The sequence below is a fragment of the Lemur catta genome, chromosome X (assembly GCF_020740605.2).
Source record: "Lemur catta isolate mLemCat1 chromosome X, mLemCat1.pri, whole genome shotgun sequence".
NCBI lineage: Eukaryota > Metazoa > Chordata > Mammalia > Primates > Lemuridae > Lemur > Lemur catta.
In genome coordinates this window covers 12,452,213-12,478,146 of record NC_059155.1, presented here as the reverse complement: position 1 = coordinate 12,478,146, position 25,934 = coordinate 12,452,213, and the positions used below count along the sequence as shown (strand labels likewise).

The following is a 25,934-nucleotide window of genomic DNA, read 5'->3' as shown; positions in this document are numbered from 1 at the left end:
TGGAATATTATTTAGCCATAAAAAAGAATGATGTACTGATACATCCTACAAAATGGTTGAACTTCAAAACATTATGATAAGTAAAAGAAGCCAGACAAAGAAGACCACATATTACATGATTCCATTTATATGAAATATCCAGAATAGACAAATCTACAGAGCCAATAAGTAAATCAGTGGTTGTCTCAGGCTGGAGAATTTGAGGAGAAATAGGGAGTGGCACTAATAGGTATGGAGTTCTGGGGGGAACCTAATAAGAATTTTCTAAAATTAGATTGTGCTGATGGTTTCACTTCCTTGTGAATATACTAAAAAAATTGAATTGTATACTTTAAATGGGTGAATTGCATGGTATGTAAATTATATCTCAATAAAATTATTTATAAAAATTTAATTATCTCAAATCCTTGTTATTTTTAAAATACCTTCATATATAATGATAATCCAGCTTATACTGCATTTTAACGGAATGTTATTTCCATAGCAAGATTATTTTTAGCTTATTATTTTATTTTTTCCAGCTTTATTGAGGTATAATTGTCAAATAAAAATTGTACATATTTAAGGTATACAACATGATGTTTTGATATATATATACATTGCGAAGTGACTACCACAATCAAGCTAATTAACATATCCATAGAAAGATTTCCATTGATTTCCTTCCTACTTACTCACCTGATCTCCTTTCTGAAACTCTACATCAATCGGTCTTTTCTGTTCACTGATCTGCCCAGGTGGCCCAGGTGGGCCCTGAAGACCTTGCTCACCCTGTTTGCAAAATAAAATAAGACAGTGATATTTCATAATCTACCACAGACAATAATATAAAATGTAAGCTAAGTCAACTGTAAGAAGCAAGAGAAGGAAATTGTTCAAATGACTATAAAAGGAGAAATCTGAATGTTGAATAACCAACTCTCTTCACTCACCTTCTCACCCTTGGGTCCCTGGAAATTTAAGCCCATATTCCCCTGAAGAGAGAAGTTTCAATTTAAAATCTCATTGATGATAAAAAAAATAATCCACACCAAATAAAATATGTAAAGAAAAACGAAATTACCTTTGGTCCTGGAAGTCCTGGTGGACCAGGAGGGCCCTAGGAATAGAGGACATAGAAAAGGAAAAACATGTTATATCAATAAGTTTATTTTAAAAATTATTTGGTTTCATATAAAGTGAGGAATGAAAAAGCCCTTCAAAATAATATTTTTCTCTTTTTTTTCTCATTTTTTTTAGTCAGAGACACACATTTAAATTGATTAAAACAAAGAAGCTGAATGTGGAGATTTCTGGTGACAGGACGGGAATGGGCAGAAGAAACTTAGGATGGGTAGAGGTATAGGGGTAGCACCAGTGCCAAAAATCAATTAAAAAGTAAACCTCATCAAAAGTATCAAATTTTTCAAATAAAAATTATGGGTAAATTTAGGTACCATAAAACAATTAACTCTCCTCTAAGAAGAATGTGTTTATTTTTTAAATCCAGTTTTATTTTTATGCAATCTGACTTTGTGTATTTGAGAATGTTTCAAGGTTTGAAAAATTAAATAGGCATTTGTCTGCCCAAGTATATTGCCTCCTAATCTCAACGGACCTATTTATTTACATATTGTACTTTGGTAGCATTTCCAAGATTTTGCTTCACCTGTTGAATTAGGGTTAATTGAAAGAACATTCAGAAGTACAGAGTGAATCAGTTAAGTGGCCACAAGAGTTAAAGAAATTCAAGGTGTAACAACATAGCCAAAGTACATCAATGTTGTAACAATAGAGTTAAGAAAAAGTGTCATAGTCCAGAGTCTCATGCTTTGCAGATCTAGAACTAAAACAAACTAAATGAAAGGGTTTTCTAATCCTCGCCCATAGAGTGACAGGAAAGCAGAAATCACAATCTTTTTTGGTAGATTCTTCTAGTATTTACCAAACTTTATTTCCTTCATTCAAGAGTAGAGGACCAATTGTCACAAACAAAAATGTACAATCTGTAGAGGTATAATGAAAACTGTCACTTAAATATATGGTGGATGAGAGATAGAGTGGCACATGAGAAATTACTTTGACTGAAATGCAATTTTCTTGCCCTTTTAAGATGGCAACAGCAAAGTTCCAAGTCCAAAACATGACTTGAATGAAATCTAAGTATGTCAGAGATAAAAATACTTAGAATTTATTAGAGTAGAAATTAAGAGTGACCATAGAGGTAGTAAAGTAAGAGAACTGGCTGAACATTCAGTATATTCAGAAGTTTTTGCTTCTCTCTTAAGGTATACAAACCTATCACCCATTGCAAAGTGATCATTCCCATCACCAAGCCTACTATTTTGCCCTAGACCCCTAAGAAATGAGAGCCATTTTTTGTGTGAAGCCCTGTTTTTGTTCTTCTTAAACAAATAAAAAAATGCAGTTTAAAGAAACATGTTTAATCAAGTGACTGGAAAACTACCTTAGAAGATTTCCTGAGATGGCTAGAATTCCCTTCAACACTGAAACCATCAAGAGGCAACAAACAAAATATTTTAAATCTTTCTTTTTATGTATCTCATTTTTTCCATCTATAAAATGGAGCTATTACTTAGAATGCATATTGTTCACCATATCATTGTAAAATCACCCTTAAATAAGAAAATTATAGACTATGAATATTGAAAATGCATTATACTTTCAAGCATTATAAATAATATTAATAATTGTGAAATAAGTCAGAAAGAAAAGGAGGAGAAACGAAATTATAAAAGGGAGCTTACCATCAAACCTGGTGGTCCTGGGGGACCAATTGGCCCTGGTATACCAGCAGGACCAGGTGGGCCCTGTTATAAAGGGAATAAAGAAAAAGATGAAAAAAAATAAGCCCCTCACTGTGGCTTAAAAAGAACTAAATGGATAAAATTTAAACTTAAATTGTTGCTGGAATTCTGTTCTACAATTCTATAATTCTGCAATGAGTGAAATTTAAAATTGTATAAGGCTAAAAGAATTAAGTAACTATAAACAAAGTCAAGAGGCAGCTTTTAGAAAGCTTATGTTTCACAGTGGTAAATAACAAATGTAGGACAAACACACAATTAGAAAAATTTACAAAATAAAGTGATAAAGTTGGGCATTTAGTGGGGCTTTTACACTAGAAAAGGGAAGGGAAAGGCTACTACTTTCAAAGTAGCTTTTCTAATTTAAAATAGATAAGATTACAGACAGGGAAATGAGAATAACTGGGATAAATGATACGGGAATGATACAAGGGTTATGGAACATAATTTGTCATCTTAAAAATTGAAAATTTTGATGGCCTGCAATCTAGAAAGTTTGTACCTAGATATAAATGCTGAATTGCTTTGTAATGAAACAAAATTATAGATTGTCTTTTTTTCCTTTGGATAGATGCCTAGTAGTGGGATTGCTGGATCAATATTTCTATTTTTAGTTCTTTGAGGTATCTCCAAATTACTTTCCACAGGGGTTCTAATTTGCAGTCCCACCAACAGTGTAAGAGTGTTTCTATCTCTCCACATCTACGCCAGCATTTGTTACTTTGGGACTTTTTGATAAAGGCCATTCTCACTAGAGTTAGGTGATAATTCATTGTGGTTTTGATTTGCATTTCCCTGATGATTAGAGACGATGAGCACTTTTTTATATGTTTTTTGGCCATTATTTTGTCTTCTTTTGAAAAGTTTCAGTTCCTGTTCTTTGCCCACTTTTTGATGGGGTTGCTTGATTTTTTTCTTGTTAATTTTCTTAAGTTCTATATAGATTCTAGTTACCAGCCCTTTACTGGATGTTAGCATGCGAATATTTTCTCTCATTCTGTAGGTTGTCTGTTTGCTCTCGTGATAGTTTCCTTAGCTGTGCAGAAGGTTTTTAATTTGATCAAGTCCCATTTATTTATTTTTGTTGTTGCTGTGATTGCCTTTGGGGTCTTCTTCATAAATTCTTTGCGTAGGCCAATGTCTATAAGAGCTTTCCCAACATTTTCTTCTAGAATTCTTATAGTTTCACGCCTTAGGTTTAAGTCTGTTATCCATCTTCAGTTGATTTTTGTGAGAGGTGAGAGGTGGGGATCCAGTTTCAATCTTCTGCATGTGCTTATCCAGTATTCCTGGCACCATTTATTGAATAGAGATTCTTTTCCCCAATGTATATTTCTGTCCGCTTTGTCAAAGATTAGATGACTATATGAGGATGGTTTTATATCTGGGTTCTCAGTCCTGTTCCAAAGGTCTATATCTCTGTTCTTGTGCCAGTACCATGCTGTTTTGGTTACAATAGCCTTATAGTCAAGCTTGAAGTCTGGTAGACTGTTGCCTCCCAATTTGTTCATTTTGCTTAAGATTGCTTTGGCTATATGAAGTCTTCTCTGGTTTCATATGAAGCGTAGAATTATTTTTTATAGATCTGTAAAGAATGATGACGGTATTTTGATAGGGGTTGCATTAATTCTATAGATCACTTTAGGTAGTATGGACATTTTAAAATATTGATTCTGCTGCGTTTACTCAAAGGAAAAAATATATTCTATAATAAAGACATCTGCACTCTAATGTTTATGGCAGCACAATTCACAACTGCAAAGATGTGGAAACAACCCAAGTGCTCATCAGTCCATGAGTGTATTAATAAAATGTGGTACATGTATACCATGGAATACTACTCAACTACAAAAAACAATGGTGAACTAGTGCCTCTTATATTATCCTGGATAGAATTGGAACCCATCCTTCAAAATGAAGTATCACAAGAATGGAAAAACAAGCACTACATATACTCGCCATCAAATTGGTACTAACTGATCAACACTAAGGTGCTCACATGGAAGTAATATTCATCAGGTGTCTGTAAGGTAGGAGGGGATTGGTGGGGGTGGGTAAACTCACAACTAAGGAGTGCACCGTATGGGGGTTGGGCACACTTGTAGCTCTGGCTTGGGAGAGGCAAAGGCATTACATGTAACCAAAATGTGCCTCCATAATATTCTGAAATTAAAAAAAATTTTTTTAAATAAATAAATTAGAGGAAAATACAAAAAAAGGACAAACAATCAGGATAAGAGGAAAAATGAATAATAATGTGGCAGTCATCCAAGACACTGCTGAAAGGTCAAGAAAATGAACAATAAAATACCAGTGTACAACATCTATTTCAAGCAATAAGTGTAAATTAGCCATAAAGGGCAAGTGTTTTTATCTCCTGGTATTGGCACTGAATAGATTACCTTTCCATCAGATTGACTTTCCCATGATAAAACAGTTTACATTGTCATTATTAATAGTTTTAGCTGGGCTAATGTTAAAAAGGCCTTGTATACATGAAAATGGCAATGAACTAAATAAACAGTATAGTTTTTATTTTAAACATAAAAAAACAAAATTGTAGTATATTCACAAATAGCAAGTTACATGGCAGTGAGACTGAGTGAACTATAGATGCATACAATAATTTGGATGAATCTTAGCATATCAAGTAGAAACAGTAAATTGCAGAAAACAACATAAATATTTCATTAATTTTTATAAAGCAAAACCAAATATTCTGTTGTTTAGAAATATATGCATATGTAAAAAAGCTATTTTTAAGAAACAATGGAAAACTCAAGATGGTAGTTATATGGAGAGAATGCAGAAGGATGTGACTGAGGAAGAACACATAGGTTGATTTAAAATTATTCATAATGTTCTAGAGTTCTTTTTTTTTCCCTAGAGACCGGGTCTCACTACATTACCCAGGCTGGAGTGGCCAATAATAGCTCACTGCAGCCTCCAGTTCCTGCACTCAAGTGATCCTCCTGCCTTGGCCTCCCAAAGTGCTGGGATTACAGCCATGAGCCACCATACCCAACCTTAATATTCTAGTTCTTAATGCTGTGTTTGGGTCACAGTTGTTCATTTTATAGTTATAGTTCATAATGTACATGTATTTTGCAGGTATTCTGTTGTATTTTCAAATATTATATCATAACAATTTATAAAATATAAAGGGCAAGATTGAGTAAATTTAAGAGAGAATATGGATAGATGATGTCGAATAAAGAATGAGAAGGTAGTTAAGGAAATAATGAAAAGTCCCAAACACTGTATCTTAGTGATCAGATACCAGAAAGTACTGATTTTTATTTTTGGAAAAGGATTCAATTCTTATGAAATATAAGCCCCAAGAAATTGACCTCCTGATCTATGAATATACAAAAGTCTTCTGCAGGCTAATATAATTTTTTCTTAAGATTACATTTGATGTACACCATGCATAAACTGTATTCTTTCAGCCCTCAAAATGTGTTCATATGTTATGCATAATTGATAGTGTTATACTTAAATATAATTATAATATAGTGTTATAACTTTAATATAATTATAATATAACTTAAATTATAATCTTAAATGGGACACCAATAATTTCTATTTTCAATCAGACCATTTACAGAGGAACCCACTGCTCCCCATAGCACAAGAATAAGAATATAGAAGCCTATTTCTGCCACCAATCCCCCAAACAAAAATTTCCAGAGAAAGTGGAAAGAAAAGTAAAAGAGTAAAGCAGAGCTTCTTAAAATTCTCCCTAGTCCAGATTGCTTTTATTTTCAGGTATAAGGTATATGCACTGTCTAGCAAACTTCAGATGATAATTTCTTTGACTAAAACAGAGGGTACTAAAGGTTGAGGAGTTGTTGTGATCTTCTGATTGAATCAATATAGTAAAGAAGAAAATCACTGGATACCTACTTGTATTCCAGGAGGACCTGGATATCCTGGATTACCCTTTGGTCCTGGCAGTGATGACATAATTATACTACCTGGTTCCCCCTAAAAGAAATCATCAGTGGAAGTTGTAATTCACAGTTATTATACGTTAAAACCAGCAAGAGCACAAAAAAAAAGATCTGAGGATTCAATTTGTCACATAAATGTACTGAAAGATTAGGCCATCCCAGTAATTAAAATGAATAAACTTACCTTTTAAAGGAAAATGAGGCAGTGACCAGAGTATACTGAAGTATGGTAGATTTATTAGAAGACTGTGGTAACTTTAGTTAATTATTCATTTAAAAATATTTATTAAATATTAAGTATTTGCCAAGAATTATGTTAGGTTTGGATACTCAGTAATTAAGAAGATAAACAAGGCCTCTGTTCTCATGCAGCTAATAATAAAATGTGAAAATACAGACGATAATATGTAAAAACAATAATATGACAATATGTTCTGTTACAGGCTATGAAGAAAAACAGCATGGTACCATAACTGATAAAGAAATAGTGGAGGCAATTAAGCATAGCATAGATTCTGTCTCTTAAAAAAACAGTGCAGAAAATTAGTTTCAGTAGTCAAAGAAAGACAATCTGCAAAGGTAACATTCAGGTTGAGACCTAAAAGGGTAATAAGGTGTTATCTGGGTGAAGACAGGGGGAAAAAATTAGGCAGTATAAATCGTATGTACAAAGGAAAACAAAAACAAAGAGTTTAGCAAATTCAAATAACTAAATGCAGGGACCAAAACATGCAGGTATTAAAGCCATAGACTTTACCTTAGATACATAGTGGGAAGCCTTTGAAGGTTTATAAGCAGGGAGATTAAATTATTGATTAACATTTTAAAAAATCATTTTTGATTGCTTTGTAGAGAATAAACCAGGCTGGAAGGTAGTGGTGGGATAGTAGTGAAAAAAGAGACTAGTTAACAGGCTACTGCAGTAATCCAGATGAGACATTATGGTTAGTGTAGTGACAGTGGAGATGGAAAAAAATGGATGAATTTAAGATACATTTCACAGGCAAATTTAATAGTATTTAGTGATAGAATGGAATGAGGAGGTGTGTGAAAGACTGGAAGATGTAAATACTAACTCTTAGGTTTTGAGTTCACGTAAAAGTGTACATAATCCATAGTGATGCAAATTTTAGATACGGGGAGTCAAAGTAAGGAGTAGGTTTATTTTGGAGAGGGCAGGTTAAATAGGAACATGTTAATTTGAATGTGAGGAGATATTTGAGTGGAGATGTCAGGGAGGCTGTTGAATACATGCCCCTAACTCAAAAGAAAAGTCTGACCTGGTATTCAGTAACTAGATAGTAATCAATACTATAGGCATTAGTAATATTGTTGGGCATAGAAGAGGAGAAAGAGTCCTGATGCTTGCTGAACAGAATAGAATGAGCTTACACAGAAGACTACAGAATAACCAGAGATGCAGAAGAAAAATCAGGAAAAAGTAGTGTCACAGAAGCCAGGGGTGACACTACTACTAGAGAGAGCAGGTGGTCAACTGTATCAAAGTGTAGTAGGATACAGACTGAAGGTGTCAGAAAATAAGCTCTGACATACATATTTTCAAGTGTGTCAACACAGAGAAGGCACTTAAAGCCATGGGAAAAGAGGAGGCTAGTTAAGGAGAGCTTGAAAGTGTATACCTGCACAACTTCTAGAACCATCCATTTTTAAGACAAAAGTCCAAGTCATTATCCTTTTGAACTTGCAGGCTTTCCAAATATTTTATTCAAAATGTTTATCTTTCCAGCATGAGACGCTTACCTTCATACCTGGGATCCCAGGAGGTCCCTATTATTAAAAAGAAAAGGCATTATTTTTTATATATGAGAGGAAAACAAGCAGAGAACACAATACTTTCTAAATAGAGTATAAAGCAAATACACTGCCATAGGGTCATTTCTGAGAACAATATATCTTAGGATACTTACAGATGACATTTATATTAAATATCAAAGAATCTTTGTTTTTGCCCAACAGAGAGCTATATTACCAACTTCCTTTTTAAAAAATTCTTGCTCTACTTTACTACTTTAAAATTTACTACATTGTTCCACATGAATACATTGAGCTCACTCTCTACATTTCTGCTTCTGTTAATTCCTGTGTTCATTATAATCCCAAATTTGATGACTTACTGGAGGACCCTGCAAACCAGGAAAACCGGGACTGCCTGGAAATCCACGTTCTCCCTAGAAGTAGTTAAAAATAAAGAACATGGAGGAACAAGAAACAAAGAATAACTATACCAACAAACAATAACTTATTGAAAAGATTTCTGTGGAAGCCATTTTGAAACATGCCAGATTACCAAAAATTCATTAGCCTTCACTTTCCAATTACTTCAGTATCAACTATCCGTATCAATTCCACCTTCTAAGATACTTTTTATCCCTACTCATCCATCCCAATTATAAATAAAGAAAAAAATCTACTCTAGTCATTTTCTTCTGACAAATCCATTTCAAAACAATCACATTTAATAGTTAATGATTTGGCCCAATTTCCTACCTATGTGTTATACAGATTCTTATTTTAACTGCCCTATTGCATTTTTCTTTTATTGTAAACTATTTCAAATTATTTTTGTAAAGAGGAAAAGATGGTAAGAAAGAAGGCCATTAATATCACCAAGAGGACAATAACAGTAATAGTTCTAGCAATTGCAGGTCATTATGTTCTCTAGGCACCCAATTTTTCTCACTCACTATTGTAAAGTACTAATATAGACATTTGGTTTAGAAAACAAAAGCTAAAATTGCTATAGAAGAACCCCAAAGCAACCTCCTTTCAAATACCTATACGCCATAGTAACCCTAGAAACTTCATCAGAAGGTTTGAAAGACTAAAATTACTACAGTTGTGTGTATTTGAGTTATTGTCTAATATCCCTCTCTCTACCACTTTCTACACACAGAAAAAGTAGGCTCAGAGAAAAAGGAAGTAGCCTGTACATCAAGTTTAGGAGAAAGAAAAAAAGAACCCATACATTATGGTTCCAACTCTAGGGTTCATTCTTTTACTTACATAGTAAGAAATATAAGAAAACTATTCAGCCTGAAAGTATGCATAATAAATCCATTTAATTTGTTTAGAATTTGTTGCTCACATAACTGTGGGCCTGAAATACAAATCAATTATTAGATTTGCTAAGGTGCTGTTTTACAAACAGGGAAAGAAAAGATCCCTTTAATCATATAGCATACTAATAGAAACATTTGGCCTTCAAATTTAAAACTTTTAGCTAGCGGTTTGTTGCTTAAAGCATGCTGGCAAAAGACAAATAAATAACCAGAACTGGCACAAAAATATAGTCCTCTTTAACACATAATGTGTCACACAAACTAACTTCACATAGGCCCTAACACTGTAAGGTTGCACCAGCTGAAATGAAGAACACAATTAAACCACACAAATCCAAAATTTTTTAAAATAACAATAATTACTATTATTTATAAGGATCACATTGATCTGGAGAAATGGGAGATAAAACGAATTGTCCTCAAGTATATAGTACAGTAATTATCATAAAATATAGCCATTATAATGCAAAATCATTTATTGAAGTTATTTTAAATATATACTCCAACATGAAATCTGACACATGCCATTAGTTAGAAAGATCTAGGGTATTTTTTGAATATTTTTATAGAATATTATGTGCAAAATGGAAAATGCCAAAAGGATATACAGACAATAATAATATATTGCATTAACCTAAAGGAAAAAGAGAAAAAGCGAGAGAGTAAGAACAGAGGCTATAATATGTAAGCTTGCAAGAAGAGCAAATTTTCCTTATTTTTTTTTCATGCTATCTATTACTTTATATTAAACCCAAAGAGTTGACTAAAGATAAGTGGGTCAGGAAAAAATGTTTGACATATATAAAGTTGTGGTTTTTTTAAAAATTGTTAAATACATCATTTTTGCTGATTGATAAAAGTTTCAGATTTCATAATAAGTTTATAGTAAAAATTGATGTGCTGTACATATCATATATATATATATGTGTGTGTGTATATATATATATATATATATATATATGCTGTGTATAGATTCTTAGGATTTTTCTTAAGGAAGCCATTAGACAAGTTGAAAAAATTTAAAATCATGAAATACTTGAAAACTTAAATTGTATATAGATTTTTTAAAAAGGCAAAGCTAATGAATGACATTCACAACTATTACTCTCAACAACTGATAATAATATTTGAAACATATATACCCTAATTCCTTTATAACTCTTATCCTAGCTTACACCAAAGCCACAAAAGGACTTGGTAAGTAATCTTCAACACTATGCAATATCGCAGCTTATTATACATACTTAAGGAAATTGCTAATGCTTCAATATATTGAAAATGTTAAGTGAGAACATATCCTATGTATGTCCTAGACACAAAGCCACTATATCTCTTCTTCACCATTCATAGTGATTTCTTTAGATTTTTAAGTTTATTATTATCAAGCATATCGCCTAAGATTAAGTTGAAAAAAACTCACCTTGGTTCCATTGCATCCAGGGATACCTTGAGGTCCTGGGGCCCCATCATGGCCTGGCATTCCCTTTGAAAAGGGACACAACATGTGTATAATATTTATTAGATTACTTTTTAAGGGATTTTAAAATAAAAAGTGAATCCTACTTACAGGAAGACCTGGTGTCCCTGGAAATCCAGGAAGTCCAGGAGGACCCTATAAGAAGAAATAAATTCTTAAACCCAGTGTCAACCAATAACAATAAAATAATATCCTACCTAAGGGTAGTATGAAAATTATTTTTAGAATAGAAATGGACAAATGCGTCCCATTGATTATTACTACTAATTGTTCTTTTAAACACTAGAAAAAATCTCCTATATGTGTTTAAGTCTCTTTTATAGAAAATTATAAAAGAAACTCCTATTTGAGGGAGCATTGTCTTCATTGCACTTAGTAGCAGGCAAATTAGTGGATGAAATGTCTCTTCTAACAGATAAAGTTCTCCCAGGTTTCTGATAAATAATGAATTCAGCAGAGGATGAGGAAGTGGCAAATATATTGCCCCTGAGGACATCAGTGTTATCACCCCAAATATTCTTCAATTAAATTTCCCTGTCAGGATTAGCAAAAATATAAGTTTGACAACATTCTCTGTAGGTGAGGCTATGGAGAAAATGTACTCTCATATACTGCTAATGGAGATTCAAACATTATGGAGGAAAATTTGGAAATATCTAGCAAACTTACACATGGATTTGCCTTTGACCTAGCAATTCACTTCTAAGAATCTATCCCAAAGATATTCTAGAAATTATGAAACAAAATATGGCATTCAAAGTTACTGATTATAGCATTATTATAGCTAAAGTTTAGAAACAACCATGGTTATATCTAAAGATTAAAACAACCCAAATGTCTACTAATAGGGACATGATTAAATAAATTATGGTACATCCACATTAAGTAAAACTATGCAGCTGTTAAAAAAATGAGGAAGACCTCTGCACATTGAAATACATAGTGATCTCTAAAATAATGTTAAAAGAAGCAAGGTGGAAGAAGTGTCTGATGCGCTACCTTTTTTTATTTCACCTTATTATGGGGGTACAAATGTTTAGGTTACGTATATTGCCCCTTGCACCCCCTCCCCCCGAGTCAGAGCTTCAAGCGTGTCTGTGCCCCAGACGGTGCGTATAGCATTCATTATGTCTGTTAATATGCTACCTTTTTATAAGAAGGGTGGTGATACTAGGCAGTGAAAAGATAAATGAAAAAGTAATAAAACTGATTACCTCTAAAAGGAAGAAGAAAACGAAGTAGGGGAATGGCAAGGATGGAAGGAAAGCATCGCTGACTGTAACTTGTCTTATGGAACCATGTAAATGTTATAAATAAATTAAAATTAAAATTAAAAAGGGTTTAAAAAGGAAATCATTAAAAATTGAAAATAAACTGGAACCAGTGAACCTAACTGTGTTGCAATTTGTTGACATAACTGTACAGACAAAAGAATTACTTCAAGTGCCTTTCAAACATGGTATTTTGACTGTAATTCCTTAGTGAAATCAGTCAATTCAAAGGGAAAAAAATAGCGAAGAAATAATGGCATTCAAGAATCCTATCATTAATATTAAAATTGAAATTACTATTTTTTTAATTTATAAATTGTTATTTTGAAGCTATTACAGCCATATTGTAGGAGAAAGCAAATAAGAAATTATATTAATGTCATTAGGTATCAAGACTTTTACCCTAACAAAGAGAGAGATGAAGGGGGCAGGTAATAAGTATGTAAAATCATTTTTATTTTAAATTTCAATTGCAAGTAATAATATCAACTCATGGTATCTCTTCTCTTAAAAAATATACATTTCCTAACTCTGTCCACTGAAAAGACACCGCAACAATGACAAATTCAGTACCAGTGAAAACACCTAACATACAGACTGTGGCATCTAAATCACAGTTTTCACCAAAAAGAACCTGGATTCAGAGACATGGCTCATTTTAGCTCTAAAGAGGAAATGCAGAAGATGAGCCTGGAACGGCTTGTCATGCCAGAAAGCAAGGAAGTCATCAAAGATCATTGGAGTTTTGTCAAAAGGACACAGGATGGGAGCCAATGTGAAGGGGCTCTCACAGACCAAAGATGAGACAATCTGGGTTTCAAAAACAAATGACTACAATTGATGGAAACACACAAATTCCACGTGTTTGTAATGAAAAAAAAATCAAAAAACCTTCCTTGATCACCACTTGAAGTTGCTGGTGTGGCAACTCATTACGCCATTAGAATTCTAGCTGATAAATTAAAATTCCAATTAATAAATAAAAGACTGATAGAATTTTAGAAATCACCATCTTGCAACTGTGAATAAAATAATGACCATCAATGGATGCCAAACCACTAGGTGCAAGTTGATGGGGAAATTTTTGATGGCAGAATGAGGCTGACATTACCTGAGATCACTGATCAAACCTAGCATCCAACAACTGGCATAGCCAGATATTCATGCCTCGTGATGTAATTCATTAGAAAGTACACAATACACCCTATAAAGTAGTCTTTTTTCCATTTGCTTAAACTTTATTGCAGTATGATCTACATACAGTAAAACACACAAATCTTAAGCTTACAGCTTCCTACACCCCCAGAAAGTTCCCTAGTGCCCCTTCAAAGGCAACATCCAATTTGCAGAAAATATGGGGGACAGAGGGACAATTTAAATGACATCACGAGGAAGCAATCAGCCAAGTTCAGAATGTGGAATGCAGTACAACACAAATGACCCAGTTTCTGCAATGGAATAATAAAATTGGCTTAAGAAACACAGCAACCAAATGCATTACATGGAACGTGATTTGAACAAACTACTAATAATAGTAAAAGGACATCTTTGAGACAATTGAGGAAATCTGAATACAGACTGAGGGTTAAACTACATTGAAAAATTATTCCTAACTTTTGAAGGTGTGATAATAGTCTAGTAGTTATGTGGTTATCAGTTAAAGAGGCATACTTAAGTAGTCACTGGCGGAACAAATGATGTGAGGGATTTACTATAAAACATTCCAAAAAATAAGTGGTGGGGTATAGATTAAACAAAATTGTTAAAATGTTTAAAACATTGATAATTTTTAAAGCTGGGTGATAGGGATGTGGGGGGGGGTTCATTGTACTATATGCTCTGTATATTTGTATATGCTTAAAATTTTCTGCAATAATAAGTTTTTAAAAATTTGTCAAAAATTGCCTGTGAGTTGACACCTGAGGACACAAGAACTACTAGACCACCTATTCCCAGGCACTTCTAAAGTTTTAGTTGAGCTACATGGACTATCCAAGCAATCCCAGATACCTGGAAATGGGAAATGATAAAAGGGCCAGTTCTTTTTAGTCTCAATAGTGCTTAAGAGATAGTTAATGAGAGCTATAGCTATGTATGTTACGATTATTATGAAGAGCTTTAATAGTATCCTGATATCCATTTCTTAGAGAAAACCAAAGAATTATATCTACTAAAATAAACTAAGTGTTTTGAGTTGCTTCCCTACCCACAGCAAATCATAAGAAGTACATAAGGTAAGCCACATGTTGTTAAGAAGTATATATACAGTAAACAGAATGTTTTTAACATTTGTAAAATTTGTACGTCTACTAAATTTCTGAAGATCAAAAGATTAGAATGTTTGGTTGTCTTTGTCACATACATAAACATGCTATATCACCACCCATGTATTTTATATTCAAATTAAGGGGCCTCATTGATCCATGAACACAGAATTTCAGAGCTAAAAGGGACCTTGTAGAATGTGCTATTTAACTTTCTAACTTAATAAATGAAGAAACTGAGGCTCAAAAAAGTTAAATATGATTTTTGAAAAGCCAGTACTATTTTTAAACTACAGTTTCCTCTCAGTTCTAAAACACTCTGTAAGATGTATATTGACCTAAAAGCTTTTGAAGAAAAAATTATACCAAATGTGCATTTCAATTTTGGGACGCATTCTGATATTCAGAACTTTAAAACTTGAAAAATCATGCATATATTCTTCCCAAAGTAGTTTTTCTTTAACATAACAGCTTAAATTAAACATATTTTCTTCAAGATACACACAAAAAAATTGTTTATACATGGTACACTGGGAGGTTATGCAGCCTGAGGTAGCTAGCTCGCTGAACCCTAGAAGGCTGAGATGACCACACTGGTTGGAAAGTTATGGTTTTAACCAACTATATGATATAGATTTTTAATGAACTGACAAATTTTTAGAGTTTAGCACTTTCATATTTCTTAAGCTACTTTAAAATCCTCTTATATTAGTTTAAATAGATATCTAGCTATATAAAAATAACTATCAAAATACTAAAGAGAGGTTAATTGTAGACATACACCAATTCTAAATATAACCTTTTTTTAAATTTCAAAGTATTATGGGAATACAAATATTTTTGGTTAAATGGATCACTTTTATAATGCTTGAGTCATGGTTGTAAGTGTGCCCATCACCCAGATAGTGTTCATTGTACAGATTCAATGCAATCCCTATCAAAATACCAATGTCATATTTCACAGATCTAGAAAAAATAATTCTACACTTTGTTTAGAACCAGAAAAAAGCCCAAATAGCCAAAGCAATCTTAAGCAAAAGGAACAAATCTGAGGCATCACTTTACTAGACTTGAAACTATACTACAAGGATATAGTAACCAAAACAGCACGGTATTGGCACAAAAATAGAGATATAGACCAGTGGGACAGAACAGAAAACTCAGATATAAAACCAGCCACATAGAGCCAACTGATCTTTGACAAAGTAGACAACAAAATACACTGGGGAAAAGAAGCCGTATTCAATAAATGATGTTTGGAAAATTGGATAGCCATACGCAGAAGAATGAAACAGGATCCATCTCTCTCACTACTCACAAAAATTAATGCAAGATGGATAAAAGACTTAAATGTAAGGCATGAAGCCATAAGGATACTAGAAGAAAATGTTGGAAGAACTCTTCTAGGTATCGGCCTAGGCAAAGAATTTATGAATAAGACCACAAAGGCAACCACAGCAACAACAAAAATAAATACATGGGACTTGATTAAATTAAAAGCTTCTGCACAGCCAAAGAGATAATCAACAGAACAAATAGACAATCTATAGAATAGGAGAAAATATTTGCAACATATATATCTGATAAAGGGCTAATAACCAGAATCTACAAAGAACCCAAGCAAATTAGCAAGAAAAAAATCAAGCAACCCCATTAAAAAGTGGGCAAAAGACATGAACAGAAGCTTTTCAAAAGAAGATAGACAAATGGCCAATCAACATATAAATATAACTTTTTAAAGACTGTCTTTTTCTCCCTGCATTTTGATACGAGTCCTCTCTAGTTGTCTCATAATACTTCACTTGCTTTTTATCTGTTTCCACCAACAAAGTATTTTACATATAGCAAATGTTACTTACTCTGATTCCTTTTGGTCCTGATGGCCCTGGAATTCCATCATCACCCTGAAAAATACAATATATTAGTTTTTTTTCCTTCAAAAACGGCCTTTGCATAATGAATTTTTGATAATAAAATTAGAGACTTAAATTTTTGTGAACCTTTTTGAAAGTTAGTGAGAAACTTACACACTCAAGGAAGAAGCATTTATTATTGAGACTGAAGGTACTGAGGTAAATTATATGACCAAAAATAACAAAGGCCTTTATTTACTGAGAAGGAAACTGCTGACATGTAGATAAGACTTTATACCTGTAAAGTTAATTATGAATCATGCAAGAAAACAAAGATGAAATAGCAGTATAGATACTCTCCAAATCATTTATTCATAAACAAAATAAGAGCTGAAAATTTGGGCAGTTTTCATATTATATCAATCTGCTTGCCATGCTGGTAATAAATACCATCATCTCTGAGCCCAAATAGGTGCTGTTCTTGAATTTGATATTTTAAAACTTTACTTTGTTTTGTAAGGAACTTTCTATGGGCAGAGCTTAAGAAGGAATGAGAAAGAACCATGAACTTTGCTTTCTAGCTTCTGCTGTCAACTCCATGCAAAAGAGGCTATTCACATGTGTGTTAATTTATTTACTCATTTCTAGTCACAACTGCATTGCTGAGAATTTGAAGTCTTGCTTCACTAAGTTTGTATTAACTATTTTCTTTAAAAACTAAATTTTAAAAACCTCATTCTACTTCAAGGGAAAGAAATTTCAGTGGAACACATAGTTAGTAGGCCACTGCATGAGGCTTTAGATAGCTTTAATTAAACTAGAACACTTTGATTTACACAAGTGGTTTCTAAGCCACTGAACTCACAACACAGGAGTTTCCACTGGAGGTTCTTCGAGGTTTATGTTACAGCCTTTCTTCAATGACAGCAGTTCTATTTTCATCTGTTTTATGTGGTGCTTCCACGTAAAGTTTCATTTGGAGAAAGGGTTATCTGGTGTATTAGTTTTCTACTGCTACTGTAACAAATTACCACAAATTTGGTGTTTTAAAACAACATAAATTTATTACCTTACAGTTCTGGAAGTCAGAAGTATGACAGGGGTCACACTGGAAGAACTGTGTTACTTTCTGGAGGTTCTAGGGGAGAATCCATTTCCTTTCCTTTTCCAGCTTCCAGAGCCACCAGCATTCTTTGGCTCATGGCCCTCATCCATCTTCAAAGCCAGCAATGGCTTTATCAGTCTTTTTCACATCACATCACTCTGACACTGACTCTTCTGCCTCCCTCTTTCATATTTAAAGGACCTTTGTGACTACACTGGGCCCACCCATATAATCCAGAATAATCTCCCTAGTTTAACGTCAGCTGATTAAACAACTTGAATTCCATCTGCAACCTTAATTTTGCTTTGCCATGTAAACTAACATATTCACAGATTCTCGGGATAAGGACATGGACATCTTTGGGGGTGGCCATTATTCTGCCTACCACAGCTTGTTTTTACAAAAGTTTAATCATCTACTCTTGCCACAACCGATGCATTTCTAAGGAGATTAAAGTTATCAGATTTGACTTTAAGACAATTAAAAGAACATTTTGTTCAAAGAATCTTGTGCCTCACCACTGAAGGCAGAAATAGGACAAGAATGCCTTAATATTGTACTGGTTGTACTAATAATCAACATGGTTAATTAAGAAAAAGAAATTAGAGGTATAAAAATTTGAAAGAATGGGTAAAAATACCATTATTTGCAAGTGATGTGATTGTATTCCTGGAAAACCCAAGATAATTAAATGAAAAACTATTATAATCAATAAGATAATTCAGTAAGATAACTATGTATAGAATTAATATTGAGAAATTTATAGCTTTTCTATACCAACAATTAGCAGTTAGAAGACATAATTGAAGAAAATATTCAATTTACAGTAACAAAAAAGATAAACTATTTAATAATGAATTTAACAAGAAATATACAATATTCACAAGAAGAAAAGTTTAAAACACTTCTAAAGTTCACAAAGGAAGACCGGAACAAATGGAAAGGCATTCCACGTTCTTACATAGTAGAACTCAACATTTAAAAAGTCAATTCTCAACAAATTTAATTAAAATTTGATACAATAAAAATAGAAATAACATGAGTATTTTTTAACTAGATGAGGTGACTCAAGTTCATATGTAAAAATAAATAAGCAAGAATATTGAGAAAAATTCTGAAGAAAAAGCAATGAAGGGACACTAACTCTTCCAGATATAAAAATATAGCATTAGTCCTCAATAATTAAAATGGCTTGGTTCTCATATTTGAATAAGCAGACCACTGGAAGAGTATGTACAGTCCAGAAACAAATCTATATATTTTTGTAAATTTGCTACATAATGAAAGTGGCATTGAAAATCAGTGGGGGAAAATGATGTTGGGACACACCTATGAGACCATCTGGAAAAAAAATAAAGGTTGATCTTATATCACAAACCATACACCAAGGTAAAATCCACATGAGTAAAATGTTTACATATGAAAAATGAAGTCATTAAAATACTGGAAGGGCCGGGCGCGGTGGCTCACGCCTGTAATCCTAGCACTCTGGGAAGCCGAGGCGGGTGGATACCTCAAGGTCAGGAGTTCAAGACCAGCCTGAGCAAGAGTGAGACCCCATCTCTACTAATAGAAAGAAATTATCTGGCCAACTAAAAATATATATAGAAAAAATTAGCCGGGCATGGTGGCACATGCCTGTAGTCCCAGCTACCTGGGAGGCTGAGGCAGTAGGATCACTTAAGCCCAGGAGTTTGAGGTTGCTGTGAGCTAGGCCGACGCCACGGCACTCACTCTAGCCCAGGCAACAGAGTGAGACTCTGTCTCAAAAAAAAAAATACTGGAAGAAAGCATGAGAATTATTATATAATCTTATACTGGGAAAGGCATTTCCTACTCAAAATCCACAAGCCATAAAGGAGAATATCTTTGAAAAACAAACACATACATACACACACACAGCAAAGACAAATGACAAACTGGGAGAAAGTAATTGCAATTACAGACAAAAGGCTAATCTCCCCAACATATAAATAGCTCACTGAAATATGAAAACACCAAAAATTCAGTAGGAAAATAGGCAAATGATATGAATAGACATGTCACAGGAAAGAAAATAAATGATTCTTAAACCTATGAAAAGCTTAAGCTTATTCTTGCTCATAAAAAAGAAATGCAAATTAAAAGTATATTTTTTCATCTATCGGATTGGCAAAAATCCAAAACTTTCATAATAGTGTTGGTGATGTTATAGGGAAATAGATTTCGTCTATTGCTGAATCTACAGTAATCATACAACTTTGAGGGGGCAATTTGACAATACCTATAAAAATATGTAAATACAAGTACCTTCTGATCTAGCAATACCACTTGTAGCAATTTATCTTACACAGTTAATCCCTTATGGGTAAAAAGATATCTATTCAAAATTATATATCTTAGCAGTGCTGTTTGTAGCAGCAAAATATTGATAATTACCTAAATGACCATCAGTAGGGCACTAGTTTTATAAATTATGGTGTATATATACAATGAAATACAATGCAGTTATAAAAATTGAGGAGGTTCTGGCCGGGCGTGGTGGCTCACGCCTGTAATCCTAGCACTCTGGGAGGCCGAGGCGGGTGGATAGCTCGAGGTCAGGAGTTCGAGACCAGCCTGAGCAAGAGCGAGACCCCGTCTCTACTAAAAAAAAAAAAAAATAGAAACAAATTAGCTGGCCAACTAAAATATATATAGAAAAAATTAGCCGGGCATGGTGGCGCATGCCTGTAGTCCCAGCTACTCGGGAGGCTGAGGCAGTAGGATCGCTTAAGCCCAGGAGTTTGAGGTTGCTGTGAGCTAGGCTGACGCCACGGCACTCACTCTAGCCAGGGCAACAAAGTGACACTCTGTCTCAAAAAAAAAAAAAAAAAAAAAATTTGAGGAGGTTCTGTATATACTGATATGGGATATCTACAATGTATATTAAGTGAAAAACAAATGTGTTCAATATGCTATTACTTTATAAACAAAGGGAGTTAAAGTGTGTGTGTAACTCAGTGACCAATGGGTATAGGTGGGAAGGTGATTTTTTTTATTGTATACTTTCTTATGTTAATTTATTTTGAATTATGGGAATATATTATTTATAGAAAATGAACAGAATTTAATTTTTAAGAATAAAAAACTCTTTGTAAAATTACATATATAAGTATATATATATGTGTGTTTTATGTATCTTTACTTTCATATATAACAGTGTACAGATTAAAGAATAATCCTACAAAATTTTTTATTTAGTACATATGTTAACATACACATGTACCAGAATACCCAATCACATAAAAAGTATAAATTCAGCTATGTTGGGAAACATGAAGTACAGAGTGCTGCAAATTCAAAATCCTGAAAGTTTAGAAAGCAGTTTACCTTCTCACTTTACAGATGTTGAAATGGAACAAAAGACTGGACTGCTTTCTAAGCATAAACTATATATAAACACACTTTTATAAACTATCATACTATTGTAGAATAGTCCAGCTAATACTAAATTATTTCAAAGGAATTCTGATTTAAGTAACTTCTTTTAACCTGACACAAATCTTTATTAAAACTGCCATCTCTCAGCAAGTATGGTGTGCAAAAAACCCAGCACCTAATGCCAGGTAAACTCAAAAGCAAGAAATGTAACTTTTCTCTGGTTCAACTTAATTTCTATTCCAAAGCACCTACTTCCATAACATGGCTGAAATTTAATCTCAGTCCATTGGCGTTCCCACCTCATTTTCACAAGATTGTGCCTAAATTTTGGAGAGCTTAAGTAGTTTCAATGTGTTCAGGAGTGGGACAGTTTAGTCCAAACTGAAATTCATTGAGATGACCCATGGCAATAGTCTGTATGGATTGCTGCTGAGTTAGTGCTCAATTCCAGCCACTTGACTCTTTCAGACCTCTCTGCTACTTCTTGTGCACTACTGGATACCCAGTAGAATCATTCTGCTGCTCTTGCTCTTGTTGTGTCATTACACACAGGAAATTCAGTTGAATGGCCCATCCATCTATGGAAATTCTATGTAGCAATTTAGGGTCTTGTTATTTCCTCAGTGCTAAAGTTCTACTCAGGAAATTTAGCACAGGTCCCTTCTACTCTTGAATCTAACAAAACTACCTGATGTACTGTTACCTTCCCAGAGATCATGTCCAACATTCTCCCAAAATCTAATCTCTGGTATAGTTAAAAAGTATTCATGCATTTAAATTAATTTTCTCCCTTTATTGGGAGGACTATCTGGTAAGTATCCATTTGATTTCCTTAATACTCTAATGACATGATGTACCACCATTATTTAAAATAATAAAATTAGGAAAAAAGGTTTTTAAGCCAGTTTTCCCTTCCAGGCAAATGAACAGAACTGGCCCCTTCATATATCATTTCACCAGTACACCTAAAATAGATGGAAAAGGGCACTGAGCCAAAAGAGCCATTAAAAGAAAAAAACACAAACTTCTCCCAATCTTAAAATTTACTATTATATCTTCCTTTTCCCTATCTTAACATGCACATAAAGATGCTATCCTTTCTCTTGGGTACAGAAAAAACTGCCCACAGTGCAGTCAATGGACACAGTCCTCCCAATTGACAGGATGAGAACACCTTCAGATCCATGAGCCTGGGTATAGAGGATGGGGGCTATGGAATCTAATCCCTCTTCTCTCTCTCCCACAGAGTGACCATGTGACTTCCACCTTGGCAAATTCATTGATAACACCTGTCCCAGATAGTTGCCACCACTCTGAATTTGACAAACTGCTGGATGTCACCCACCACCTAACTCTGAAGATAAACATCCGATTGCTGTGCTGCTGAATACTACAAATGGATGTTTCCCTAAACATGGACCATTTTAGTACGTCAGGCACCCCAACCTTATTACTCTGGACCTGATACATCACCACAATTGGACTCTGATATCACAGGAACAAAATGCCTCCTCAGATATCAAATAGCTCCTGCCCAACATGGGAACAACTGAAACATATGGGAAAAGGGATGTAGGATCTGCCATTGGAGCCATTTTGGATTCAATAGTGGCACCTTTTCTTGCTCTGTACCTGCCCCCACTTTATACAAATTTTCCAATTCCACTCAAGTACTCTGCCCACCAGGAGGGACTTTTGGCTGGTTGACCGCTATAGTAATCAATGAATCTTACATTCCCAGAACTCTGTGCCTTCCCCTTGGGGCATTATTTCTTTTGGAAAAAATAGACTTTCAACATTTCTACCAGTGTAACATGTGTGTATAAGGCACTGATAATAGACTCTCAAATATTCAAAATAGCCCCTCTCATTAAGCATGTCACACTACATAGAGTAAGATGGAAACTCTACCCAAAACCAGATAGACCCTGGTTACTCAGGACAATTGCCAGGTAGCATTACCTACTCTCTACTCATATGTATGCTCCAGACAACTTTTCTCTTTGTCAGGGTCATTCAGTTAGAAAAGGTTGTGCGAAATCTGCCCTTGACCCTTGCTGAGGTCATTAATGACACTACTTTGGCTTTGGAAGCACAACCATCTAGCTCCTATTCCTCAGCCCAAATATTGTTAGATAACCATGTAGCCCTCAACTTCCTGCTGGCAAACTAAGGAGAGGTCTGTGCGACTGACTGCCAGCATCTACCTCATGTTGCACCTAGATCACTGAAACTGGCAAAGTAAAACAGTCTATCATAAGACTTAAGAAAAAAGCCTCATGGCTCTCTAAAGTAGATCATGTGAGCCATGGAATATCTATTCCTGGCTTGGCAATAGCTAGGGCTCATGGTTACATTCAGTCCTCCAGGCAAGCCTGATCATCCAGGTTGGAATATGATTGATCACGACCACAGTCCACTTTGGTCTCAGATTAATTACCCAGTTTTTGACATAGCCCCTTAAAGTCCAACTCATTCAGGTCCATGATGGGGCAGCTTATGTTTCTCACTCAGGTCCTGAAAAATCAAGGGGTAGAATTGAAGAATCTGGCTCTTGTCTAAACATCTATACGTGATTTTTCAGGCCCAACCAAAGGCTTCATGGCAGGCCTCATGGGAGACTGCTGCCCTCTCCATACTAGACTTGGTGCATATATGATACACTGCTATCTCTGAAGGAAGTTTCTGTCAAAGATTCAGGCTCTCCCTGGCTGGCCATGCTCCTGTGCATACTGCACTCTTTATCTGGGGCCTTCAGTGGAGACCTCCTTATGGGAGGAGGGTTAAACCTTAAAGACACTTTTTCTGCACTCTGACTCAGTACTTTTCCACTCCTAGCCCTTCTCCTTCTCCCACCATGCCCCTGGGTCCATACAACCATAGGAGCTTTTTGTTCTGAGCTCCTTCAGCAGTGAAATCATTCTCAACATCTGTGCTGATACACCTGACACTTGCTGGTGCTGTGACATGGGGAAAAAATGGAACAGTGGAAGAATCAGCACTTTTACCAGCTTAACTTCTTGCTTACAATACAGCAGTCAATGAGTAAAGCCTTGACTATTACTTTCCTTTTGGCTTCTTGTCTTAATCAACTACTGTAACACCTGGCAGCTTAGCTTTCTCCAGCTTAGATGGGCTCCTGATGAACTTAACTTTTGTTCAGGATCTCAATAAGCACATAAATTAATAGCATTTCCCAAAAGCATTTGAATATGGCAGTAATATTCAGTTTAAAAAAACAACAATACAGTATAGATTTTCATTGTTTCATTTAAATATTAGTTCCTGGCTATAATTCAGTAACTTTTTAGTTGATTTGACACCTAGTCCCACATTTAAGATGGCTTAATTCATCTGGTATTACTGGTTGGCAACTTAACACATACCTTTTGTCCCTGAGGCCCTGGAGGCCCTTCAGGACCTGGAAATCCAGGCAAACCTGGATGGCCTTCCAAACCTGGAAATCCTCTCTCTCCCTGCAATTGAACAAGAATGAAAGGTAAGGTCATTTATGAATTTTCAAACAAAGCACAATTGAGATTCAAAGAGATCAAATGACTACCTAAACAAAACTAACTTAATGTAAGGATACTAAAAATTCACAGTGTTTACTAACATGGGGAAACTCATAAGATGTGAGGGGAAAAACATAAACCATCCCAAAATTATATCATATATGGTAATGTAATCTCTTTCTTTCTTGTAAAGACAAAAAGCATATCACAGATGAAATGAGATTTAAACATATTGACATCGAGAGTTTAACAGGGAAGATGACAGTAAGTCCAGGAAACCAAGTCTGTAAGGATTACATGAAAAAAGGACTTATGGGGCAGGGATGAAGAAGGGTAAAAGGAAAGCATCAAAGAAGCTCCCAGATTTGTTGTTAACATATTAGGGTTAGTTAATTTGCATATAGCCAATCATAGTAAGGGTGTGAGCTCCAACACCCCTAGGGGATCCAATCACAGAAAGAGAATTCACCACTATGAAATTTAAGAACCCTGAGGCCTCATAGCTCCATGGCACATGCTTCCAACTGCAGGGCTACAAGCAGCTCCTCTACTTTCCAAAGGCTTAAAGGCTGTCTCTGTCCAGACCTTTTTCTGGGAACCCTATTACCAGATCCTACAGTGACAGCGTGGGCAGCACCTAAGAAAGAAAAAGCATCCATATCTACAAGGCAACAGACTAATGGGCCATTGAAGACACACACCCCTAGAGATTAAGGTACAATAGACTTTTATTCTGTCACCCAAAGTGTGTTTGTGTGTATGTGTGTGTGTGTATTGCAAGTACTAAATTTAGTCTAAAGAGCTTAGATAATTTTGTATTAAATAATTCAACAATCATCCTATAATAAATATAAGTACTTTGGAAAGACTACTTCTGGTCACTTTCCACTTATTACTTTAAAGCTAATGAAAGCAAATGTTAGTCAATTAATGATAGGTCAAAACATTCCTGTAGCATTGACAAGAATTATTACTGACATATTACTACATTTTTTATTTTCTAGAAATATATCCCTTTGTTGTTTCAATTAGTCATAAAATTATGATAATTTAAGTATTCATCAACCTCCACCCAATTATTTTAAAGGAAAAAGGGCAAGAGGGGAAAAATTAAAAGTTTAAAAATTTTTAGAACTGGATTGCCTCAAATTGGTCACATAGCCCGTTATTGGCAGACCTTATAGCAGAAATATGATCACAAGTTCCA

The 25,934-nt window shown here is 34.5% G+C and overlaps 1 protein-coding gene across 3 annotated transcripts in view; it reads right to left on the bottom strand.

Moving 5' to 3' along the window:
* Nucleotides 1-25,934, bottom strand: part of COL4A5 (collagen type IV alpha 5 chain) — a 223,516-nt gene that overhangs the window by 105,615 nt on the left and 91,967 nt on the right. For 2 of the 3 annotated variants that reach the window (XM_045537798.1, XM_045537799.1), the window contains exons 3-13: nt 24,599-24,688; nt 16,712-16,756; nt 11,408-11,452; nt 11,261-11,323; nt 8,896-8,949; nt 8,522-8,548; nt 6,714-6,794; nt 2,748-2,810; nt 1,064-1,099; nt 933-974; nt 679-771 (exon numbers count right to left, since the gene is read on the bottom strand). In XM_045537798.1, the coding sequence (XP_045393754.1) occupies nt 679-771; nt 933-974; nt 1,064-1,099; nt 2,748-2,810; nt 6,714-6,794; nt 8,522-8,548; nt 8,896-8,949; nt 11,261-11,323; nt 11,408-11,452; nt 16,712-16,756; nt 24,599-24,688 (639 nt within the window). Of the gene's footprint in view, nt 1-678; nt 772-932; nt 975-1,063; nt 1,100-2,747; nt 2,811-6,713; nt 6,795-8,521; nt 8,549-8,895; nt 8,950-11,260; nt 11,324-11,407; nt 11,453-16,711; nt 16,757-24,598; nt 24,689-25,934 lie in introns of those variants that run through there. The other variant, XM_045537797.1, reaches the window with a different exon arrangement.